General features: G+C 33.6%; 1 protein-coding gene across 1 annotated transcript; it reads right to left on the bottom strand.

Annotated features, from left to right (window-relative positions):
- Positions 1-582: 582 nt before the first annotated feature.
- LOC129257504 (pleckstrin-like) lies at positions 583-16,486 on the bottom strand. The gene is made up of 9 exons (XM_054895839.2): positions 15,764-16,486; positions 14,873-15,031; positions 14,008-14,177; positions 7,729-7,823; positions 7,021-7,196; positions 6,377-6,547; positions 5,662-5,745; positions 4,653-4,731; positions 583-4,152 (listed from the first exon to the last, which is right to left on the bottom strand). The coding sequence occupies exons 1-9, from the start codon at positions 15,809-15,811 to the stop codon at positions 4,004-4,006; spliced, it is 1,131 nt and encodes a 376-aa protein (XP_054751814.1). The 5' UTR covers positions 15,812-16,486; the 3' UTR covers positions 583-4,003.
- Between the last annotated feature and the right edge of the window lie 8,034 nt (positions 16,487-24,520).

The raw sequence follows: 24,520 nt of genomic DNA, 5'->3' as shown, positions 1-24,520 counted from the left end.
ATTAAATGATAATAGCTGGAATTATAAAGCCCTTTTTGCCTGAGGATACAAAGTGCTACTATTATTACCCCGGATTTAGCTGTGCTGCCATATAGGCGCTGAAGCATTCAAGGAATTTCTTCCTACTGCGTACCCATTCACCTCACCTGGGTTGAGTGCAGCACAACGTGGGTAAATTTCTTGCTGAAGGAAAACATCCATGGCTAGGAATCGAACCCACGTCCTGCAGATTGAAAGACAAGGGTCATAACCACTAGACCATGACGGCCCCACTGTAAAAATAAGATTTGGTCACCAGTTGTGCATCATTTCAAATGGATTTATGAGATGTTTCCCTGATCAGGGTCCCGTAACACAAAGGTTAGCGATTAATCGCTAAATGAAACGGCCTATCAAGACCATCGTTGCATGTGCATTTTGCTCAGTAGACTGACTAAGAACCAATCAGAATTGAGCTTTCAAACTGGCCATTACTCACTAACCTTGCGTTAATGTGATCCCCTGGAATTATATCACAATGAATTAAAAATACAATAGACGTTAATGGCAAATCGACAAAGACATAAAAAGAAATGACAATGCTTTTTTCAAAATCTAGCACATTTTCTTTTTATTCACAAAATTTATTACAAAGTCAAGATGACCAGCATCATGCGATTCAAGAGTTCAGTGGGCTGTAACATCTTTTTGCATCCTCATATTTTGAAGTTCAAAATACAAATGAAAATTATAAACAAAAATATACCTTTAGTTTTGCTACTGTACACATTTGCAGGATAAAAAAACAGTAGTATATCAAGACTAAAATGTGGATTACAGTTGCTGCATATTGGACACCACACAACAACTACAAGCTACACGTAAATACAGTATGAATGTGTTTATACAGCTTCATGGACATAATAAAAAAAAACTAACTAACTCACATGAGATACAGTGTACCAGTATTTGAGACAATCCATGAACAAATAATTTGTCTATCTCAATTTTTTTGAATTGTGGACATAATGCATATTGGAATGAAGAAAGTAACAATATAAATAGGCACAATGGATTTAATATCAAATGCATTCTGAAGATTTTGATTATCCCTCTTTGAATGCATATGAACACCCACAATGCCCCATGTAGAAGGATGAACATAGAATCTTAACGAAGAAGTAATATCAGTGGATTGTGGTCATTAATAGTATTCAATAATAATACTATTTCTGCTTTTATATAGCCCTTAATACATCGGAACGACGTGTCTAAGCACTTTACAGATATATTATTATCCCGGTCATCGGATTCAATCAGTCATTCCCGCACACAATGTATGCACATCCTCGACTCCTTGGGGAGTATTCCAGTCAGTTGCCGTTGAGGCGCACACAGTACCACGACCCTCTGTTTACAAGGCTAGAGTCAGAACCACTACACCACAGCTCTTCCAACATTATACTTTGACTTTTATCCTGATATGAACTTATGAAGAAAGGTGGAGAAGGGGTGAACAGTGGGGGGTCAAATTGACCCTCGATCTGTCCAATTGAAAACGGCATAATTGTAGTTAAAATATATGACGAGTATGCAATATATTAAGTATATGAAGAACATGTATGAAAAACGGAAAAGGAAGGATACTTCAGATTCTTGACCTTGTAATTATTGCTCAGAAAACATTTAAGAGATAGAAAAGAATGTAATACTGTGGTGGATAGTACAAAAAGTACAAACTATGTGTAATATACATGTACATACAAAATGAGGAGTTAATTCATTTAAAGGAAGAGTGAACTGTGTGGGCTCTTATTGACTCTTATAATATGTTTTCAGATTCAGGCCAGAGGTCTAAGGCCCATATTCTAATATCTGGTTTAACTTAAGGCCACTGCACACCTTACGACTGTTCACGCTCCGATTTTGGAACAAATCGCATTTTGCTCATTTTCTGAAAATGTGAATGGAACATATCATTTTATTTGAGGTTAAAATTAATTGAAAGAATACTAATAATAACCATTTTGAAAGATTTCAAGCCTTTATTTTGGAGTAAAGGCCAAATTAGTTTCAAATCGTAGCCAACCGTACGACTGCTATGACGTCATTACGACTAGATATTAAATTTGCTTTTATTCTAAGAAGGATGATAGCATAGTCACAGATTTGAACAAAGGTTTTCGTACAATGATTTCAAACATTACACAGTAAGATATTCCAAGTCTCAATGTTAGCATCAAATTCTACTAGGTTTTATTCCAAAATTGAGTCGCAGACCAATCGTAAGGTGTGCGGTCGCCTTTAGACTACGGTCTTAGTCAGTGCTAAAATTGTCAACGTTTAGCTTACATTGTTTTTATGCTTATTTAGATCTTTCTCTGTGCCTTTATGGTATTCAAGAAAAAATCTTATTAACTATTCTCACATGATTTGTGAATGTTATAAGTGCAGAATAAGCTGATACTGATACAACCTCTGCTCTTGGAGACATGCGTCACAATCGGCTATCCATAGTGAAACCACAAGTTTAGATCAGAGTTTGAATTAAACCCGAGTTCAGAAACAAGCCTAGGAGTGTCATAAATTGAACTGAATTGTATAAACAACAAAAGCTATGCAATAAAATCATCTCATAACTCACACTTTGTAGGAAATATAAGTAGAAGTTGACCCAACTGTGCAAAAACAACCTTTATACAGTCAAGGTTTTCTCAAGTAAATTTCATTTCTGTGGCGATAATTTTGGAAAAAAGTTATGAAGAACAACCGTGAAGGATGTCTGGGTGCAATTAATATCTAAGGAAACCTCAAAGAAACTCCGTAATAACCAGATTAACCAATTCACATATCTACACAATAAAACTTGGCAATGGCAGTATCATAAATGTGATTTTTAGGGTTAACAAATGATTTCCAATTTGAAAAATAAGAAACTAGAATAATTCCTGTACTTTACATTACTTTCGATTATCTAAACTACCACCACTTTGTGGTTCATAATCTAAACATAGCTTTCAAGTACTTTGAATATTCTGAGATAGTCATATTCACACGCATTTCATGCTTTTCAGATTTAAAGCTGATTGACTAATTAGAGCTTGCTTTGTCTTACATCAAGTAACTCAATAAGCAAAAGGATGAATATGTAATTAAAGGGGAAGCTCACACTGATAAAAATGTATTAATATTATAAAAGCTGAAAAATAAAAAATGAAAAAAAAAAGGTAAGGGTTCAACAAAAGGCCATGAAATAAGAGAGTTTTGAATTTGTGACATAATTGAGCAGCTTCCCATATATAAAATAAATTCCATAAATCCTTGAGAGAAATACGTGCATACTAGCAGCTCTGAGGATAGAGCAGCATGAAAAAGGATTGTCCCAGGAGTCGGGAACAACATTAGTGCTGTTGAATTGCTCTCAACAAGACACTCAACGGCAAAATTTACCAGTACCGCTGTACAGAAATGTTCTTAGTCTAAAAGAGCGGTAACAGTATGCTCAGTCACATTTTTTTGGACTGTGTGATGTCAAACGTTGATCCAAGATGTACATAATGTGTTGTTGTGAAATACGCATCGCTGTGATATTCCCGTTGTAACAGAGCCTCTGTCAACGCATTGTTAGCGCTAACAATATTTCTGTGTAGCTGGTACAGAGGTTTTCAAAAATATCTTAATGTTACGTTTGTTAGTGGGTCATCGGTCAGAGTGAGCGGGCGAAGTACTGAAGGAGGGATATCTTTATTTTCTCTTTAGTTCGCTACGAGGAGTAGGCATGAAGAATTAATGAAAGACAGATTATTCTATCGTCTATACCAACAATGAGAGGGCTAATGATGGCTCTCATCTCGTCCTCTCTCCTCTGTGACCTTGCTTCAAAGACTGTACGATACAAACATCCAACTAGTCCTTTCATGAAACGCTCACCAGAAGTTTTTTAAAGATATTTTTTCAGTTCATTACCAGGTTACTGGTCCGAGTGAGTGTGGTGAAGTACTGAAGGAGAGATGCATGGCTGACTCTATTCTCTACCAACACTGAGAGGGCTGATGATGGCTCTCATCCAATCCTCTCTCTCCTCCGGAGTCCTCGCCTCAAAGACGTACACCTTACCCTTCTTGGTTGTAACACTGAAAAGATTCTGACGATTCTTGTTCTTCACTGTCACATCTGATCAAGAACAAAAAAAAAATTATTTTCATTCATTTCATCCCCCTATATCTACATTAAATGCATAAGAAATTTAAAGATGATGTATTCAATACTGTTTCTTAATCATATATCCCTAATTTCAAGTTGGGTCGTTGTCAAGTGTCTTCCAACTTCTGTATATGTACAGATTGTATGTATAACATTTTACTTTTCTCCTTCAGAAGACAAGTAGCTTTATCCATGGATTCAACATTCCAATCCATATTATTTGCCATCCTTAGATGGTATTAAACCCAAATTAAAAAAAAAGGTTTGACAGTGAACACTTTTTATACATAGTGTTACTTTAAGAAGACACATATCTGTAAACAAGATTCTGTTCCATAAAAAAATACACAAAATCAGGAAGGGTGCAAAACACCCAATTGTTGAAGCTTTTTTTTTATTTTGGGGTCAATCAATTAAAAGAAGTACATGTATGATGATTGACCCATAAACATATTCTAGAAGTCATATACCTGATTTTTCTCTTGCTTCCTGTACGCCAACAGCACACTTGAAGAGGGGAATCTCACCTAGTGGTTTTTCATCTCCTGCCTACAAGTGAAAACACAACATGAATATAAATAGAATAACATCAATGGTAAATTCCACCGATAAGTTGGTTCCAATAAAGTGGAAAAAATTGATAAAAGTATTGGTGGAGGTTTGTTGAGAATCCAGCAGAGCAAAGACAGTAACAACTTTAAACCTTTTTGATTTGTGAAATCGTATATGCGATCACCTGCCCCATACGTCATGTTATATAAATTCTATCTATATTTCCACTATTCAATTGTTCATGGTGAATAACAATTTATCTTTCTTACAGAAGGGGGATGAAACGATGTGTCAGAAAATAAATTAAATGCACAAATAATTCACTTCCATCTTTTTGTTAAAAAAAAATTGAATTTTATGGCAATTATATCACAATATATCATTTTGTTAGTATGTCACAAAATAAATGTTTTAGAAATTCATTGATTCTCTGTTTATACTCTTTGGTGGATGTTTGCAAAACCCTAACTAATGCATTTTTATTGTTTTACAGGCTTTTGGAAGGGAATTCCTTCATCATTACCCCCCCCCCCTATATATTAGAATTTTGGAAGGGAAGCAAGCAAAATTGTACCCCTTATCAAAGGCATTTGGAAGGAAAGCTTGCAAAGTTCACCCACCGCTCACCCCCCCCCCCCCCCACTAAAAAATGATAAGAAAAAAAAAATCAGGATTGTTCAGGAAAGATATGTACTACTCTGGAAAATATTTGTGGAAAAATGCTAAATGGCCCTCTATTTCAATGATATAACTGCTTTTTTTTACCCAAACTGAGCCCTTTCCCTAAAAATCAGGAATGTGCAAGTGGTGCAGGAGACCCCCTGAGGGGGGGGGGGGGCTGCTACATCGAATGCCACTACTACCTCATATGAGAAAAAAATAAAAGGGCTATCACAACAATATATGAGAGGACTTCTTTTACTATACCTTTGAACCCCTGTAATACTGCAGGTAGGCAGGATCATCCCATAGAACAAATAATCTTGCTTTCCACGTATGCCTAACATGCCCCTAGAATGAAACAAGTATATATATACATCTTTTCAAAATATTATACCTGTATATTGCAATGATACAAATTTCCTGGTAAATTGACAAACACTACAATTACAAACAACAACTTCCAAGAAAAACAATATTAAACAAAGGAAAGATGTAATAATTAATCTGTTGCAAAATCTAGGTTTATAAGGTAATTATGTTTTACTTGAACTATGACTTACTGAGAGAAATCAAATATTGTTTAGCCACCAACAAAATAGAGATCTTTTTGCATTTATTAATATTTTTGTATTAAAAAAATGACAAACCCAAAGGCAATATAAAAGCTTAATCACAAGACTATTTCTTTCACAACTTTAGGCTTAATAGTAGCAAAATAATTCTTACCTGGGCCATCTTTAAAACACCAGTAACCCCCCCCAAAAAAAACAAAAAAATAATAATAATGACAATAAATAAAGTGAATGAATAACAAACAAATATATTGAATAAATAAGAAAATTAATAAATGAATAAATAAAACAGGATAGAAATTACAATATAAAAATATAAATGAATGAATAAAATAAAAACTATAAATTCATATTGATCTAATATTCATTAATATATACATAATCATGATAATGATCACAAGATATACCCTTTTGAGTAGAAATCCTTGTTTGACTATCTTTCCTCCATGTCCTTTTAATGGTTTGATTGGCAGTTCATCTTTCCCTTTCTTTGGTAATCTCTCTTCTGTTTCAGAGTCGCTGCTTGATGAATCACTACTGTCCAAAACATTCTTCAAATTGGACATGTTCAATGATGACTGCAATTAATCCAAATAAAAATGAAAAATACAACATGACGTCATTTCTTTTTACGTATTAATACTGTTGTCTCCATGAAGTTACTAACAACACTTGAGCGTTTCATTAACTTTTTTGTCTAACAAGTTGTTGGATCTTACAACTTTTTTTATGTTGACTGACTGTCGGGTAAAACATTCAACAAATCCTTTCATAAAACATCCCCTGAACCTCTTCATAAAATATGTTTGACTCTACACTCAAAATGAATTTACCAACCAATCAAGAAACTTTTTTTCAAAATGGTATAATACAAAGCAGATTTCTGCCACAAATTGACTGAGATTAGTTAAATATGTATGCTCAAACCTTGCTTAATCATCAGGGACAAAAATAACATCAATGCACCATATATTCAGAACTTAATTTTGCCTGAAAAAAATAATGAATAAAAGACATGAATATATATACAAGAGCTGCACTGGGTACTTACAAATCTATAGAGGGCCTCCTCTTCATCTACAAATGTTATACGACAGGCAGCATTATCTAATCCACAGGTCATTGGTTGCAATAGGGCTAGAGAAAGTAACTTTGATCCTATCTCTATGCCTTTCTCTCGACCTTCAGCAAAGGACCAGTCTATAAGCCATGTAACCATTTGGTTGCCTGTGGGTAAGACAAATAAATAACAAAATATATGCAAATAATTACTATTGGTGAAAATGATAGTAAGCATTGAAACTGACGGCAGCTATATCTCTTTTGAGGCAAGCTGGATTTATTTATTCTCTTTGAAAAGATAGTGTGTACATCCCACTTGCCAAATTTTCCTTTTTATAAAAAATTTATTCTCTAACATTCATCACTTCATTTTATCAGCGTAAGAAATAAATATCTTAATTGCTTGTAACAAAATTAGAAGCAAAAAATTGCTCACACACATTACGTCAATAGCCAATTCTATTGTCACCTTCTTGGAGCAGAAAGAATGGGGCATGTCAAAATGAAACAAAAATCAAAAATGCTCAAACTTACAGCTTACAAAAATGTATTTTTGTATTATTTGCCGAATGAATAATAATACTTGCTTATTTCTCATCCAAATTTGAAGAGATTTTCAGTGTTTTGCTGATTTAATTTAATATAAATTATTAGAGCTTGAAGTACATTGTTATACTGTAAATGCATCTTTCCATACCTGTGAAACAATCTTTGTATACAGTGGTCTCATCCACCTTGTGCATACCCCTTTCAATACCAGCATCAGGGTCTTTCATTGCTTCAACCATATCACTGAAAATAAATAGAAATATACAATCATTACAATAGAGATGATCGCTTGCATAAAGGTGAAGGGGGGGGGGGGGGCACTGGACCCTAAAAGTTCCCAAACCAAGAAAAAAAGAGAAAAAGAGCAAAAGAAGGGTGAATATGATAATAAATTGTGTCAATCAATCACAAAATTTGATTTTCATTATGAAATTGTATATTTTTGTTTGTTTTGCTTGATTAAAATTGTTTAAATTAATTTTGGCCCATATGTGCTTTAATGCACCCCCCCCCCATGGGGGGGGGGGGGGCTCATTAGTCATTACACCACTGATGACTACGATGAGAATAATATTAGTAACCATGAATTCCAGGAAGAAGGAAATAGGATATTGGGAAGAAAAATAAAGAAAGATAAGAGTTAGTGAGAAGGAGATGGAAAAAATAAATCAAGGAAAAAAGGTACCAGTAAATCAAATGAGGAAAGAAAGAAGAATGAAGGAAAGAAACCTAGCAAGCAAAGAAACAAAAAAGAGAGAATGAAAGAAATACAGTTACAAACTTATGAGGGTTATTTGTACATGATAGGGGCAAATGGCCCTTAGCCTTTTATATATTTTTTTTCTGCAGTTAATTGAAAAAAAATCATATCTGTTTCAGGCATACTTCAGACATATTCCAGCATGAAAAATGTCAATATTAAGAGGGGTCAAATTCATTATGTATGAATATGTAAAAGAAAAAAAAGAAGAAATTGCAGAAGATAGGAAATAAAGAGAGGGCTAGAAACAGTGGCGGACCGTGACCCGGAGGAGACAAAGCATTGGAGGGGCACTGTATTGTTTGTGAACAATGCTGTGCCCCTCCAATGCTTTGTCTACTTCGGGTCACGGTCCGCCACTGGCTAGAAAGATACGCAGACATAGACAGAGAAAACAGTGAATTGATAAGGGAGCTGTTTTCCACTTGTTTCATGAACATACATGTAATTACCAACCGTTATGATTGAATTTCTAGTTCTATACACTTGGGTCATTTTTGGGTGGTAATTTTATGGATTCTGTTTAAAAAAAAAAAATTTGTACCTTATACCACATCTGGAATTCATCTTTAACAAGAAGTATGTCCTGAATACAATATTTTGATAAAATTGTTATTTCCTTTCAAAACGAAATTCATTTTGTTGTCTCTTTCAACACGTTCAATATTTTTACTTTCACTTTCCTGATATCCGTATTTCCTTATTATCTTAGCTAATTGCGTCCTGTTTTTTGCATTTAAAAAATATGTTGAGGAGCAAGGAAAGTGTGAGAAATTTCTACAAATCTTTTGTGAATATCTTAAGACTTGTTTGGATATGCATGTAATTTGACAATACAGAAAACTAATATAAACAAATTCTAGACACTTCAATAAATCTTCTAATTCCATTCATATTTCTTTTATCTAATTATATTTTTCAAATATTGTTTTGAAGAAGAATATCTGTGATAGCTTTTTGGAATAAATCCATTTATTTGCAAGCAGTGCATAGGAATATATGATTAGCTTTTGATTGCCTAGATATTTCCACATTTTAAATGAAATCCATGTCATTTTCACCAAATTTTGCAAAGAGTTACTTTAAAACCTGAATATTTCAAATATGCAAAAAAATAAAATGGGTTCATGTGCTTGATTTTTTGCTCATGAGCTTTGAAGTTCACCCAATTGGAAGTTCTCCAGAATTACAAATTTAAAAGAATTTGGCATTTTTAGACCCCACAAGATCATTATATGTTGAGGTTAAACCTCTATTACTAAGTCAAAATCCTTTTCTTTTTTTTACAGTAGGGGAAGGCGGGGTAAGTTGTGACACTTTTTGCATTTTGCATGTTAGAATTGATATGACTAGTAATATTGTAGAAATAAGTACCTTGCCTTTAAATTTGATTCTTGGGAAATATTTTTCACCTATAAATAACTTTCTACCCCCACACTGAAAGTCGTTGTGACCTTTGAAAGAAATGATGTCAAATGGCTCAACTTTCTGTGGGGTAAGTTGTGCCACCGTCTGGGGTAAGTTGAGCCACAAAAACTATGTACAAAATGAATGCGGGAGAACCAGGATGTCAATTTTTCATTTAAAGTCTTTTCACTTGCTAATTCTCTATAAATACTAACATCTTCTAAAAGTAAAAGAACTGTCATGTGAATTTGCTCCTTTCTGCCTGCATATCAATGGCTTTTTATGTTTTTTAATTTTTTAATTATATATTACCATAAGAATTACCATGGCTCAACTTGCCCCATGTTGGTTGGCTTAAATTAGCCCCGTCCAAACTTTTTGCGATATTTTCACATCCACACATTTCTTATGCATCCATCATAAAAAGACTATGACAAGAGTGAGAATCCATACCTGGACTAACAATATTATTCTTATTTCTATAATATATCTAAAGACGTGTGTGGGTAAAAAGCACTTATCTATTTCACACCCTTTTTCACTTTTTTGGCTGAAATTTGTATTTTTCCCTCTAAAAAGGTACTTTTTGTTTCAAAATTGAAAACAATGTGGTGGGGTTAAGGGTTATGCAATGGGTCATCAATAAATAACACCACCACAATGTCTGACTCATTCATTATTAGCCTAGGGGTGGTGACTCAACTTGCCCCTATGCTCAACTTACCCCGCCTTCCCCTACTGTTCATAATTGTTTACTGAAGATGGATAATTCATTCATATTACTATCTGTTTTCCCTTTTAAGGCTAGCATCACATTTATTTCTTTCAAATGGTGTGAAAGAAAATGAAAATATTATCTCAAAAAGTTGAAATTTCTATAACAAATCTGAGAAGTAAAATTAATGCTGCACTTTATTCAAAATCCTCCATAGCAGTTTTACCTGCACCATTATTTCAGAATGTAGACCTTTATTTTTGGACATACAGACTGTATGGATATGCTGCATGCTGAGAATGTTCAATTTGAAGTGCTTTATTGTTTCAAAGCGCTAAGAATAAAAGTGAAGTAATGATATATATTTAGGGATATGAACAAGAAAAATATGAAAGTAAAAACACTTAAGAGTTCACTATAAACAGTTTATCATACTTCCAATGTACTGCTTTCAAATAAAGTTATTAACAATAAATAACTAATCATTTCAAATATTATTCAAGGAAGCTCATTTTCAGGTACTAAAAGTAGATTACTTGCTTCCCATAGCAAAGATCCCTTTGACATCCATCATGAACAAAGAGACATTTGGAAGACAAACTGTTTGCTTTTCCTTTCAAATTTACTTTAGGTAAAGTGAACCAGCTTTGTGCAGACTCATAAATTTCCTGTTTTTCTGTGTGCAACTTATGAGTCAAGCATGGGGGGGATTGTACCCATAATATATATCCCAGCTACATGTATTGGCCAATTAACCTGTAAGATGCACTTGTTATATATTTTTGAGAGCTTTATGAGTGAGCACACATCCATTAATCATTCATTTTGTTAATTTGTCATTTAGATGCAATTTTTGTTTTGATTGCCTTTTAAGTGAACATAATTATGTCGATCAAACCAATCCTTTGAAACTGCATTGGGCAGAATATGAATGACGTGAATTATGAATGAACAAATGGGTTTACAGGCAAAATGAAAGGTACAATAGGGCAGAGGAAATTGTCTTTGCCTCTGTCAGGTAGATTGTATAGGGCAGATTATATTGAATGTCAAAAGATCAATGTAAGAATCCATGCCTGATCCACCGACAATGGGACTTTCAGGTTTACTTCCTCATTCTTTCATGGTAAATCAACGCTTGGCAGAATGAAAGCACTGCCTTCATTGTACCAGAGGAATTTAAAGAAGATTAAAACCATTTATGCTGGGCACCATACTTTAATGACACTTTTGTTTCATTGAATATCAGCTCATTAGATACCATAGAATCCTTTGTATTGAAAGCATAAATTATCTGCCATTGTAATCCCCTGAATCTTAAGTTCATCCACTGACTAATTACCACTGACTACATTGAACATAATTTCAAAGAACTATCTTGGATTCGATTGATATCCCAAAAAATAGAATTTCTCTTCCGTACAAGTACAAAGAATGCCTCTTCTTCCAAAATTTATCAAGGTAGATTCTTCATGAAGTTTCATTCATTTTTTTGTGATTTTTTGCAATTTTGTACATGATATTTTACTACAGGATATCTGATGTGTGATGAACGTAATAGTTTAATGCTGAAACCTGAAACTGTTAAGTGTTAAACTGCATGTAAATACAACATGTTTAATGATGGGCTATATATTAAGGCTATAGTCTACGTAGATGCAATTGTTATCACAATGACATTGCCCAGGTTAAATCTTATCAAATCATTACAACTCAAGAGTCCATACATTTGGACTATATACATGTTTGATCTCCAACATAGTTTTAAAGATGAAAATAGCCTATACACCTGCCCATGGGCCAAATTTCAAAACCATTTCTATACAACCTTTCATAAAATGAAAAAATAAATATATCTTCACCGAAAGTGTGAATTTATGTTCTATATCACAATATGAATAATTTGGTGTAAAAAAAATCTCTTGAAATAGAAGGTTAACCTTTTTTTTTTAATTGTCTTTTTGACAAAGTGTGAATTTATAATCTATATCACAGCATGAACAAGTTGGTGGAAAAATCTCTTAAAATCAAAGGTAAATGAATTTGTTAATTGTCTCATCCTAAATCCAAACTGTTCAATACAATAATTATTTGTCTCATAAACACTTCATGCATATAACCCTTGAAAGCTTCCTACAGTTTGCAAAACATATTACTGGTATTAGTGTTCTTATCAAATAGAAAAATTCCTATTTAGGGAGAAAAAAATTGCAATTTCAACATGTGTGTTCTGATTTCTATGGACAAAAAATGTTGAGAGTATTCAAGAGGAAATTTAAGACAATTCCTTTCTCTGGAATATTTCTTAACTATGTTTATATTTCTTGGTTGTCTCTTGCATACTTTGTGAAAACCTCTCTCTACAATAAAACAATGAGGATATACAGTAGTTATAGTATATCACTGGAGCAATAACCACACAACTAATATAGATTTCAATCTCCTGACGCTTGTTTACCGAATACTTCCTTTTGAAAATGTAACCTGATTAAAATATGCCATGTGTTTTTTTAAACCTTAGGAAGTACGGGAAATACACATTTTACTTTTATTTCTGATACTTCATTGACATTTGACATCAACTAAGTAGTTAGAGCCATTGCTGAAACAAATGATTGCAACTAGAACTGTGTAATAAATTTCTGTATTGATATCCAGGGAATATAACAAATAACAATAAACAACATAAATTCTCACAAATCTTTACAGATGACATTCAGATCAGAAAAAATACAAACATATCAGTAACCATAATGCATATATTGTGCATGGTATGAACTCAATACTATACATGTTGTATAAAGTATATCAGAATAAATAGTATCCACAATGCACATACTGTAGTACGATCTAAATGACAAATGGAATAATACGAGAATGTTACACAAATTATACACATCATGGGGAGAGAGGGGGCACTGAGATTGAGAATATGTCCACATTAACATAACTCTTATGCCCAATTTTTAAATGAATGAATTTCTCTCTCCCGCCTCCCTTTTTGTCATTTTTTTTTTTGGGGGGGGGGGGGAGAGCAGGGAAGGGGCGAGCAAATATCACCATTTTATGTGTGATGATTTTTACTTGTCAATTTTTAGTACTTAGCAATCATGCTCTTTTGGGTCAACAAGAACCTTTTTTTGGGGAGGGGGTATTATTGATTTTCTGCCCACTCATATCTTTGATCTGTCTAAGTATATAGATGAGGTGGACAGCAAAAGATGAGAGAAAAATGGAAAGAGGATAATTGATGAAAAACAGGGCACTGGAAACAATTTTTAAGAGGGGTGCTGATTTGAAAAAAAAAATGACAAGCAAAAAAAAACACTTTTTGCTCCAATATGAAAATGAAGGTAATTTTTGGTTAAATTGTCACATTTTAGAATAATAACATGATTTCCAGGGGTGCTGCATGCCATGCCTGCCAATGGTGTATAACAAATACAGCACGTACCCCTAGACAAATCTTGGGGTGCTTCAGCACCCCTGCTTCTCAGGGTCATGATAAGAAATGGGTTTCATAATAAGGTGAAAAGTGAACTTACTGGTAGTTTATTTTACTCTGTGGCGAATGTAACTCCACATCGGTTTCCTTGGATCGATCGCATTCAACGATGGCTGCACCAATAGCCTTCGCCCAGCCTTCTCTCTCTTCCACCGTTGAGGCTTGCATCAAAAGCTCATGACCTTCTTGGTTTGTTATCATAAATGCAAACTATGATGAAAGATACAGAATTATTTGAGTGAATATTTGGTCAGACGTATCATAATGATGAGTATTGATCATTATTATTACTAGTATTACAAGATTATTATTTCTATATTACTTATTATTATCTATGGTATCATTACTTATTCTTATCATTATCATTATTATTATTATCATTATTAGTATTATCATTATTATCATTATTATCATTATCAATAACAATAGTAATCAATAATAATAAATAACAATATATCATTATTATTATCAATATTATCATTAGTATTTTCAACTATTATGTAAATTATTATCATTATTATTACCAATTATGATGATGATCATCATCATCTTCATATCATTATCATCACCATATTCACTATCATCATCATCGTCGATCATCATCACCACCATGATCATAATCACTGTCATCATCATTATCACCAACTTCATCATCATATTCATCACAATCATCCTCGTTATTATCTTGATCATCAACATCATCACCATCATCCTCGTCATTATCTTGATCATCGCCATCATCATCCTCCTCATTATCTCGATCATCGCCATCATCATCATCTCCAACATCATCACCATCAGCTTGATTATGATCATTATCATCATGATCACCATCATTGTCAGTTTAGCTTGACCTACATTATCTGGACTGGTCAAATCATATTTAAAATCTCATATATACTTACTCCTTTCTTATTTGCATATTGTAGACAAGGTGAAATGACAGAGCAGCCTCGAAGTTCAACGACCCCTGCAGGGAGGGCATCTGAAGTTTGCTTATAGTATGCAATGGAATCATTGGTTAAAACAAACCATCTCGTCCTCCAATTTGTTCTTTTATGACCCTGCAAAGAAATAGTGGATTGATCAATTTCAAAGATCACTACTGCTGCATCAATTCCCTAGCTCTTCCTCTATGTTGGAAAGTTAAGTCAATTCATTTACTTGTAATTTTAGTTTTTAAATCTCAATCTCTATTCCATAAAATTTAATACAGCAATTATTAATGAGAATAATATCAAAATATACTTATTTAACAATATATACATAGCAAAAGAAATAAATAATACTTTGGGGGGCAATATGAATGCTAAAATTATGGCAATATCAGAAGAATGTTTAAAACAATTATGATTATAGTTATTATAGTTATTAAAGTTTCTTTGCTCATTAAATAAAGATGGAAAATATTGTGGAAGGGAAGGAATTGTGAAATAGATTAATGTCATATGAAATTGGCCTATGTATATAGGATCAAGAAAAGGGGAAACATAAAGGGAATACAAGAAAACATATTGAAAGAAGCTGATTTGCTTGGTCAACATGGTCAAAGAACTATTGTAATACTCATATTCCACCCCCCAAAAAGAAACAGCACTGAGATAAGAATTCATAATTTAAAAACAAAACAAAACAAAAAGATAATGTCGTCAAGGAGTTATGAATAAAGATATTTCAGTTAAGACATAATACGTGTTTGGTTGTTCAGTTACATTCACTTACTTTATTTCTTAGCTCAGTAACATAATCAATATTATTAAAATGAATACGACAATATCCAGGCAATATCTTCCTACCTTCTTTACAAGGAAACCCTCCTTTATTATCATTTTACTGGTACTCATGCTGAAAATGATGATTAACTTAAGCTTATGTCATGTATGGTATTGACCAGGCCACTTCTTCGTTTTATCTGCTATCCTCCACCTTATACACGAAAAAGAAAAATATCCAGAGGGCAAAAATCTCCCAGCTCCTCAGCCTGACTCAACCCCCTTGATTTCTCAGATCGTTGAGACGGTCGGGAGAACGAAAGTCATGGGAAAGGTGCCGGTGCAATTTCCACAACCACTCCGATCCAAGATCGTCTGCTACCGTGCTTGCAATTTCGAAGTGAAAAGATCGGGTGGTGACTTCGAAAACTAATTCGGAGTTCCTCAGTTTCTATAGCATGCCTTTGAAATAAGAACTCCAAGTAGAGTTGTACCAGTAGTTGTCGATTATACCAAAGTCATAACAAAAAGAGGTATTCTACCAAGATCCGGTCGCCGATAGGGGAAGTTTCACCGCTTAAACGTTAGAGCCTGGATTGAAGCGGCGGCGCAAGTAGCAGGAAATACGCTTTGTGCAGCGGAGGAGAACAAACTTCCGGGTTCGGGACATGATGACAAAAACATAATACGAAGCGACCTTGTTCGATGTTTGTTTTGAACCCTTGAAGGCTGAACGAAGTTTTGTTTGTTTCGTGAAGATCGAGGAATAAACCAAAGAATAACTAGACAAAAATCAATGGATAAAGTAATTATCGATAACGCAAATTGGAGATAACTCCAATATGATGACATAATATATTGGAGAATGTATTTTTTTTGTGGGGGGGGGGGGGGATTTATCATTCAGATATCATTCACATATTTTGTATAATCTCTATATTTTAATTATCATTAATGATTTTTAATATAATTATAATGACAATGATTTGAATCGTAAATATTTGTTATAAATGTATGAAAATGATTTGTATCAATATTTATGTCATTTCTGTTGGAAATAAATCTGAATCTGAACTCTTTCCCTTTTCTCTCTATAACCCCCACCCCCTATCTCTCTATACCCCTCCCCTCTCTTTCCTTTCTCTTTATTCTCAGATTCTCTTCTTCTTAAACTTTATGTCTTCATTCTGATTGCCTGCGGGAGCATATCACAAAACAAAAATAGTTATTAACAATGAAAATGTGTTACAGGCTACCGAAATCAACTCAGAACAAATCTCTAAGTGTAAATCATGGACAAGGTGCCTCATGAAATAAAAATTTATCCCTTCCAAGACCATGACCAAAAGTTCCCGGATGAAGCGCAGGGCATGAATTTGCCATTCAATTTGTGCACTGAACTAGGAATTCGACCTCTTGTTCAGTGATGTGTGACGTACCAACTCCTGGGTGGTGTTTCATAAAGCTGTTACGAATGACTTTACGCACGGATGGAGCATGTTCTTGGGTGCTCTGTCAGCTACACATAGAGACCGATAGAGCTCAAGAAAGGATCACCAGTCTACTCCTAGTATAGCTACCGCTAGTCTACTCGCATCTGTTTTTGCACTGCTTTACATTTACATTTTGAGGAGCCCGAGGAATCATGATGAAACCTGCTAGGCTCAATTGTGTTATCCCTCATGCTGTATCCTATTCCCACCCTCAAGCTACCAAAAGGTACTGGGTCACATAAGTAAAAGGCATCAGCCGGGGCATCAGCTACCTCCCGGAACTTTTGGTTATACCTCGGTCACATTTGCTCTACGGCGGCCGTACGGCGAGTCGAAAATAGCCATTTTAACATTTTTTTTGGTACCAGCTTCATGTTTTTAATAAAATTGAATTAAACGGCTGTTTTTGACTCGCTGTACGGCCACCGTAGAGCAAATGTGACCGAGGTATTATTGTTGATAGCTAGAATTGTGCTGGTGGTGACTCAAACTTTAACACTTTCTGTAGCATGCCAAAAGAAGCTAAGCCTATCATTTGGATTTTAAATGTACTGAGCATTACTTAATAGTGAATGTTAATGTGTGCTACATCCTTTTATGAATGGCAAAGATTAGCCCCCCCCAAAAAAAAAAAAAAAAAATTATGATCTTCCAATAGAAAACATATGGACAAAAAATAGAGAAAAAATATAAAGACAAAATCAGGCAGATATAATTTTCTTTATCGTCTCACTTCATTGGAATTTATTAGGCAAGTTCTATTACTGAATAAGCCTATACTTTATACATACAGGTAGATACAAAACAATAATAATAATATTTAGCAATAGTTTGAGTGGTTGATCAAATGACTACTTTATATATATCTCCCATTGATGCACCACATTTAAATACTCCATTATTCTGAATCAATGATAGAAAGAAGATGTCTGTCAAAACAGGACACCATGTCCCAGACAGACATATTGCATGATCGGTCTGTCTGCCTTGTGTGAGGAAAGAGAAGATTAGACTCTATGTCATGCCTGTGCATATATGAGAGTGAGATTTGTCTAACCACTCTGTAGAGTTATATCAACAACAAATTCCTGCATATATCTCAGAATGGTCGACAATATTAAAAATATTATCGATACCATAATTCGTTCAGGTATTCTCCTTTCATTTTCTCACAATCACTCATCACCTTTATTACTTTGTTGCTTTTTCATGAAATAAGGTGGTACATATAACATATGATGTATTTACAATAATTGCAGCTGATAAGGTACCAACAAAAACAAATGAAATCAAGATTTATGAACTCAAGACTATACCCCATTTTTCCTGAATTCATATTCTCTTTTTTCTGTACCATTTTTTTTATATAACATTTTCTGTTTTTTCTTAACAAAAGAAACAATATACAATTGCATGGCAAAATAGAATGTATAAAGTATATACATACACTTTTGGAGGAATACATGTTAAAATAGTATTTCTTGGCTATTTCCTCTGATTTAATAAAATCATACTATACACTCTGTACATTTCAAGAAAAAAAAATGAATTGTTCTTTCTCAACAACATTAATATAAAATCACTATTTCTACTTTATATAAATTGAATCAACAAAATTTTGTTACTACTCAAAATAATTTCAATTTTTTTTCAGTAGAATTAATATTTTCTCAATTTTCATTCAAATTCTTGGTCTATTCATACTATTCAAGAAGTAGATAAATGGACTGCATTCCACATACGTAATTGCTGTACATTGACAAAACATGGATAGTTTAGTAGAGATGACATTCTTTCAGCAAAAATTCTAATAAGTTTGATAGCCGATTAATCGAAGACCAGAATACCGAGAATGAACATTCACGCATTGGCACTTGTGTATACACACACTAAATTAGATATTCAATAGGTCAACATACTATTAGTAGGCAATAATGAGTACCATCTGAAATCTTGACCCCCCCCCCCCCCCCCCGAAAAAAAGTTAACAAAGGTATACTTTTTTTTGTTAGAATTTGTATAATTTTCTATTAGATCATTTGATGATAACAGAGGGAAATCTACATTCAGAACATGATTACTTTCATGAAATCCTAATTTTTACATTGAAAATCACAGTGCATGATTGCCATAGAATAAATATATTACTATAGAGTCCACGTAAAGGCTAATACAGTTTGTATGTTTTAGTTTTGAAAATATAATTAAGTCGACTTTCCATTCAAATACCTCCATGTTTTCATATAGGGGATGATACCTTAAAGACACCATTATCAGGGTCAGAATCCCCTTCCCCCAGTATAATTCAATTAAAAACCAGAACGATACAAATAAATAACATAAATAAAAATTGAAAAAAAACCCCACATTATTTAGCATTCTTTGGTTGATGCAACTATTAAAATTAGTTGCAATGAGAAAATATTGGCATTGTTAACCAAAAAACAAAACAAAACAACAAGCACCCCTCACATGTTCTATGTAAAACCAGATTCACAGTTCATGTACTGTATATACCGTATTTTTCTAACACTTGGTCTGACATCAATGGTCTTTTTTTTCAATTTTTTATTAAAGGTCATGTCCACCCCAGAAAATGTTGATTTGAATAAATAGAGAAAAATCAAATTAGCATAACGCTGAAAATTTCATCAAAATCGGATGTAAAATAAGTTATGACATTTTAAAGTTTCGCTTATTTTTCACAAAATGATATGCACAACTCAGCGACATGCAAATGAGACAGTCGATGTCCCTCACTCACTATTTCTGTTGTTTGTTATTTTTTGAATTATACAATATCTCATTTTTTATAGATTTGACAATAAAGACCAACTTGACTGAATCATATAGTATTAAACAATGCTCATTCCACATGTTCAGGGAGGAATTAATCAATGCTTCACTCAACAATAAGGAGAAATATAGAATATTCCCTATTTCATATAATAAAATACAAAAGAAATAATGAGTGGATGACGTCATCAGTCTTTTCATTTGCATACCCACCAGAATGTGCATATGACTGTTTTGTGAAATTAAGCAAAACTTTAAAATGTCATAACTTTCATATTTTACATCCGATTTTGATGAAATTTTCAGTGTTATGTTTGTCGGTTTTTTCCCTTCTTATTCAAACACACTTTTTGTTTGGGTGGACTTGTCCTTTAAAGAAAACATTCTTGTACTTGACTTCCTGTAATCATTACATCTCAGACATTTTAATGAAAATATTCTGTAAAACCTGCAAAACCTAGATATAGGTGAAAACTTGAGTATGTAGTTTAGCATTTTGTGACCAAATATTAATGGAATTAAGCAGGAATTTCAAATCCCCTCGCAGCAGTTGCATTCTTTCGCAAAGCGTTTATCTCTATTTGTCACTTTCCACCCAGGTTTAGTAATTGGATACCCATTAAGATAGGATGCAGTCTTTAGAAAAATTGTATTAAGCATTATATAAATATTGGACATGATTATTTTTATTAATATTATTATTATTGTATAGATTATCAATTTTGTTTGTTATTATCGTTATCATCATCATTACTATTATTATTATTCTCTGACCATTTGTCAGTTATTGAGAAGTAGGAGTTATCATATTTACAGTTTGGCTAGATTTATCGTCATGTGCAGCAATGACATTACACAAAAGTGGAAATTTCAGTGATGTTGAGAGACGTGAAATGAGCGAAAAATAAAGTGGCAAAAATTGCAGTTCCTATGGTATTAGACTATTGAAGCAGTATTTGTTGAGGATATCCCATATATTGCACATCACCATAAATGGATGTGACAACTTTAGAGAGAGGGAGAGAAAGCTAGCATCTTTGAATGTGACTTAGGACATATTCCATTTATATAAAATATGACTCAATAGTGTCAAGGGTCATTCATTTTATTAAAACAGAGCATATATCATTTGTGTTGGTACAAGAATGCCCTTAGCAAATTATTTTCATGCACCCCATCAGTGCAGAAACGCCCTTATGCATGCTGCTACGAGCAGTGGTCCTACATGCCCTACAAGTGTGACCATACACAAGTAGTAGCTGGTATAGGGAAATGGAAGGGAAGGAATTTAGATTAACCAGTTCATGGGCGGGAATGATCTGGAAATTTGGATAAAACATTTCATGTTCAGCACAATAATTGAGAAATGTTTCAAAAGCTTTCTATGCATATACCATATTCTGATCAAAGTGAAAAATTATGATATACAAACAGCGCTCTTGCAATATGTACTCCCTTTACTTCATCTATCACCCTTCCCTTATTCTGCTACTTTCTGGAAAGACATATGACTGGAGAAAAATTACTAGTAACAAGTTGCCATCTATCACAATACATGAAAGCTAGAATGGTGAGTAAAAATCATAAGCTGACAAATTATAATATACATTACAAGAGGATGACGATAAAAATTGAAGAAAAAAAATCTCAATCATGGGTGTTTAAGTAGATTTAGGAGAGGGGGGTAGAAAGAGAAAGAGGTGAGAGAGGGGGGATAGAAAGAGGGGATATGAAGAGGGGAGAGGGAAAGAAAGGGGGTATGCCGAGCTGCCAACCTTGTGCAATCCCCCTCCCACCCCCCCTAAAAAAAGAGAGAAAGGATTCATAATTTCAACAAAAAGAGGAAATTCTCAACAGGACCATTAAAACCATACCTGCCAACCTTTGGGAGTGACGAACCGTATTCAGTGATCCTCGAAACTGTATTTTAAAATTTCAACCCACAAATGACCTTTGACCTAGTAACCTGAAATTACATTCATCAAATCACCTAAACTTCTGTAAGTTTGTGAAATAAATCAAATTTTCTCAATATGATACCATTTTCTTTTGAAAAAAAAAGAATATTATAATTCTTCTGAGAGAAAATCATACTTTATGAAGAAAAACGTAATGCAGTAATTTTGGTTTCAAAACAGTAATAATTACAGGAAAACCTTGGTGGTTGGCAACTCTGGGTATTATAAGGGGTGGAAAGGAATGATAGAGGGAGGAAAGTGAGTAGAGTGGGGGAGAGAAAGAGAAATATAGAAAGAAAGAGGGGGGAGAGAATGGAAGTGGGCAGAAAAATGAGAGGAGAGGCAGACAGGAATATTACAAGACAGGAAAGAGGGATGAAAGTGAGGAAAAAGAAAGATAAAAGGGGCAGAGAACGAGAGAGGAGATACAGACGAAACAACAAACTACAAAATATATTATGCACACAGAGAAATACAAAGAGAAAATCAAATCAAAGAGATAGAAAGGAGAAGAAAATATTCCAAGATTCACCCACGGTACCTATATAATATTGCATCAAAACACATCTCATGTGTGTAGAGTAGCAGCCTACAGGTAATCATCATGTCATCAAACCATGCAAAAATTGTGAAAAACCTGTTTGAATTTCCTGAGATAATTTCAAATGGTTTGTTCTTTTCATCAGAACAATATAAAACCGATTCCATACACATTCTCATTACAAATTTTTTTTTCTTTCCGGCACAATTCCTTGCAACGACAGACAGCGTAATATCACCACTTTATCATCATATCTATCAAATCTAAAGGAAATCTCACTTCCTTCCGTACATTCTAATAGAACATTGGCTTTACAACAGACGATGAGAATTTTTGGAGCTAAATTTATATCAAGCACGCAAAATTCCTCAATGTATCGCTAACCATGGTTACATAGTACTTTACTTCATGCATTTTTTTATTCAATTTCATTAGCGACCAGCCAAGGAAAATAACCTGATATATTTTGCTTACAGCCCTGCTGAAGTATTAGCACTGGAATGTCATTATCTTGGCATATTTCTTCTTTTGTGCTATTTACAATTAAAAAAAGGAAAATCATATTCAGATGTCTGTATGTAATTCTTGAGAGAAATTAATGAAAACCCATTTATATTTTGTTATGTCCCGCCATGAGGGCCAATAACCATACACTTATACCTTCAATGAAAAGATGATCGAAGAATCAGCTTTTATGTTTGCTATTATAACACACGGTATTTGATGTGAGCCATTAACATACACTAATCACATAAAATGTTGACTTGATAAAATTACTGGTCTTTGCATTAACATTTTCAATGCTGTTTGGATACTTATAAGGATGATTCATCAAAGAAGAAAAATTGCATTCAATATGCTTCAAAATACAATAGATCTTAGGATCAATGTAAATTTTATATTTAATCTTAACCTCGGTCAAATGTAGATTTCATTCATTAGTATTGACTGAGAGCAAGGATAAGAGCTATGAGCTTATAATAAATTCACACCATACACTAACGGATTATCAATGTTTTAAAATAGGATAATTTATAAACCAGATACTGCATGTAATCTAAAAAAAGAAGCAGTTGCTACCATATTTGCATGAAATGGAACCACTGAAAAAACATCTGATGAAAGCTTGTTAATTCTACGAGTTAATTCTAAGTTCACACTACTAGACCCGATTAAAAAATAATCATTCTAATTCATATAAAGATAAAATCAATATGAATAGTGAGGTATATTTATAGGTAGAAAAGATGGTGCATGGACTTGCTAAACATGTAGGTGCCGAAGACATTTAATTTCCTGGATTTGAAAATACCAAAGGAAAAGACTTAAACACTGCTCAAAAATGAATTTTAAAATGAGAAAATGTCAACCAAAAGTAATATGATCGCTAGAGGGTATTCATTTGTCTCCCAATCTACTATGGTCAACAAGGAAATTCGTGATCACTCTTGCAGAAAGTGTTCACTAGCTTTCTAGGAAATTTGTGATCACTCTCGCAAAAAGGGACCATAGTAGATTGCGAGACAAATGAATACCCTCTAGCGATTATTTCAGTCCGCAATAATGAACCTATTTAGTAAAAGTAATATGGTCCTATTTTCTGTGACAGCTGCATTTCTACAATAAGCCTTATTCCAATGGAAGATATTACTAACACAATGGTAGGGAGATGTGAGATGAGGAAGGGGGTAAAAATCAAACTAAAAGTAACTAACCAGTTTGGCACAATAGAATAAAATGGAAAAAAAAAAGAAAAAAAAGGAAAAGATATACTCTTATGGCTTGGCAAGTTAAAGACATCTACCGCATCCTGACTGCTACTCATCAGAAAATAAATAAACAAGGCTAAAGAAGTGTGGAGGATTACGTTTATGTCAGGGTCACATTTAGTAGTTAGGTAGTTAGGTTTTGTGATGTAAAGCGCTTAGATAAATTTTGATAGGCGCTATATAAATATTGAATTATTATTATTAATATAGCTCAATTATTGATCCTAAAGCTGCATTCTATGATTGATTGCACTGATTATTGTGTATGATCAATGGCTAAAATC

Source organism: Lytechinus pictus, chromosome 3 (assembly GCF_037042905.1).
Source record: "Lytechinus pictus isolate F3 Inbred chromosome 3, Lp3.0, whole genome shotgun sequence".
Classification (NCBI taxonomy): Eukaryota; Metazoa; Echinodermata; class Echinoidea; order Temnopleuroida; family Toxopneustidae; genus Lytechinus; species Lytechinus pictus.
This window is presented reverse-complemented; position numbering and strand designations above follow the sequence as displayed.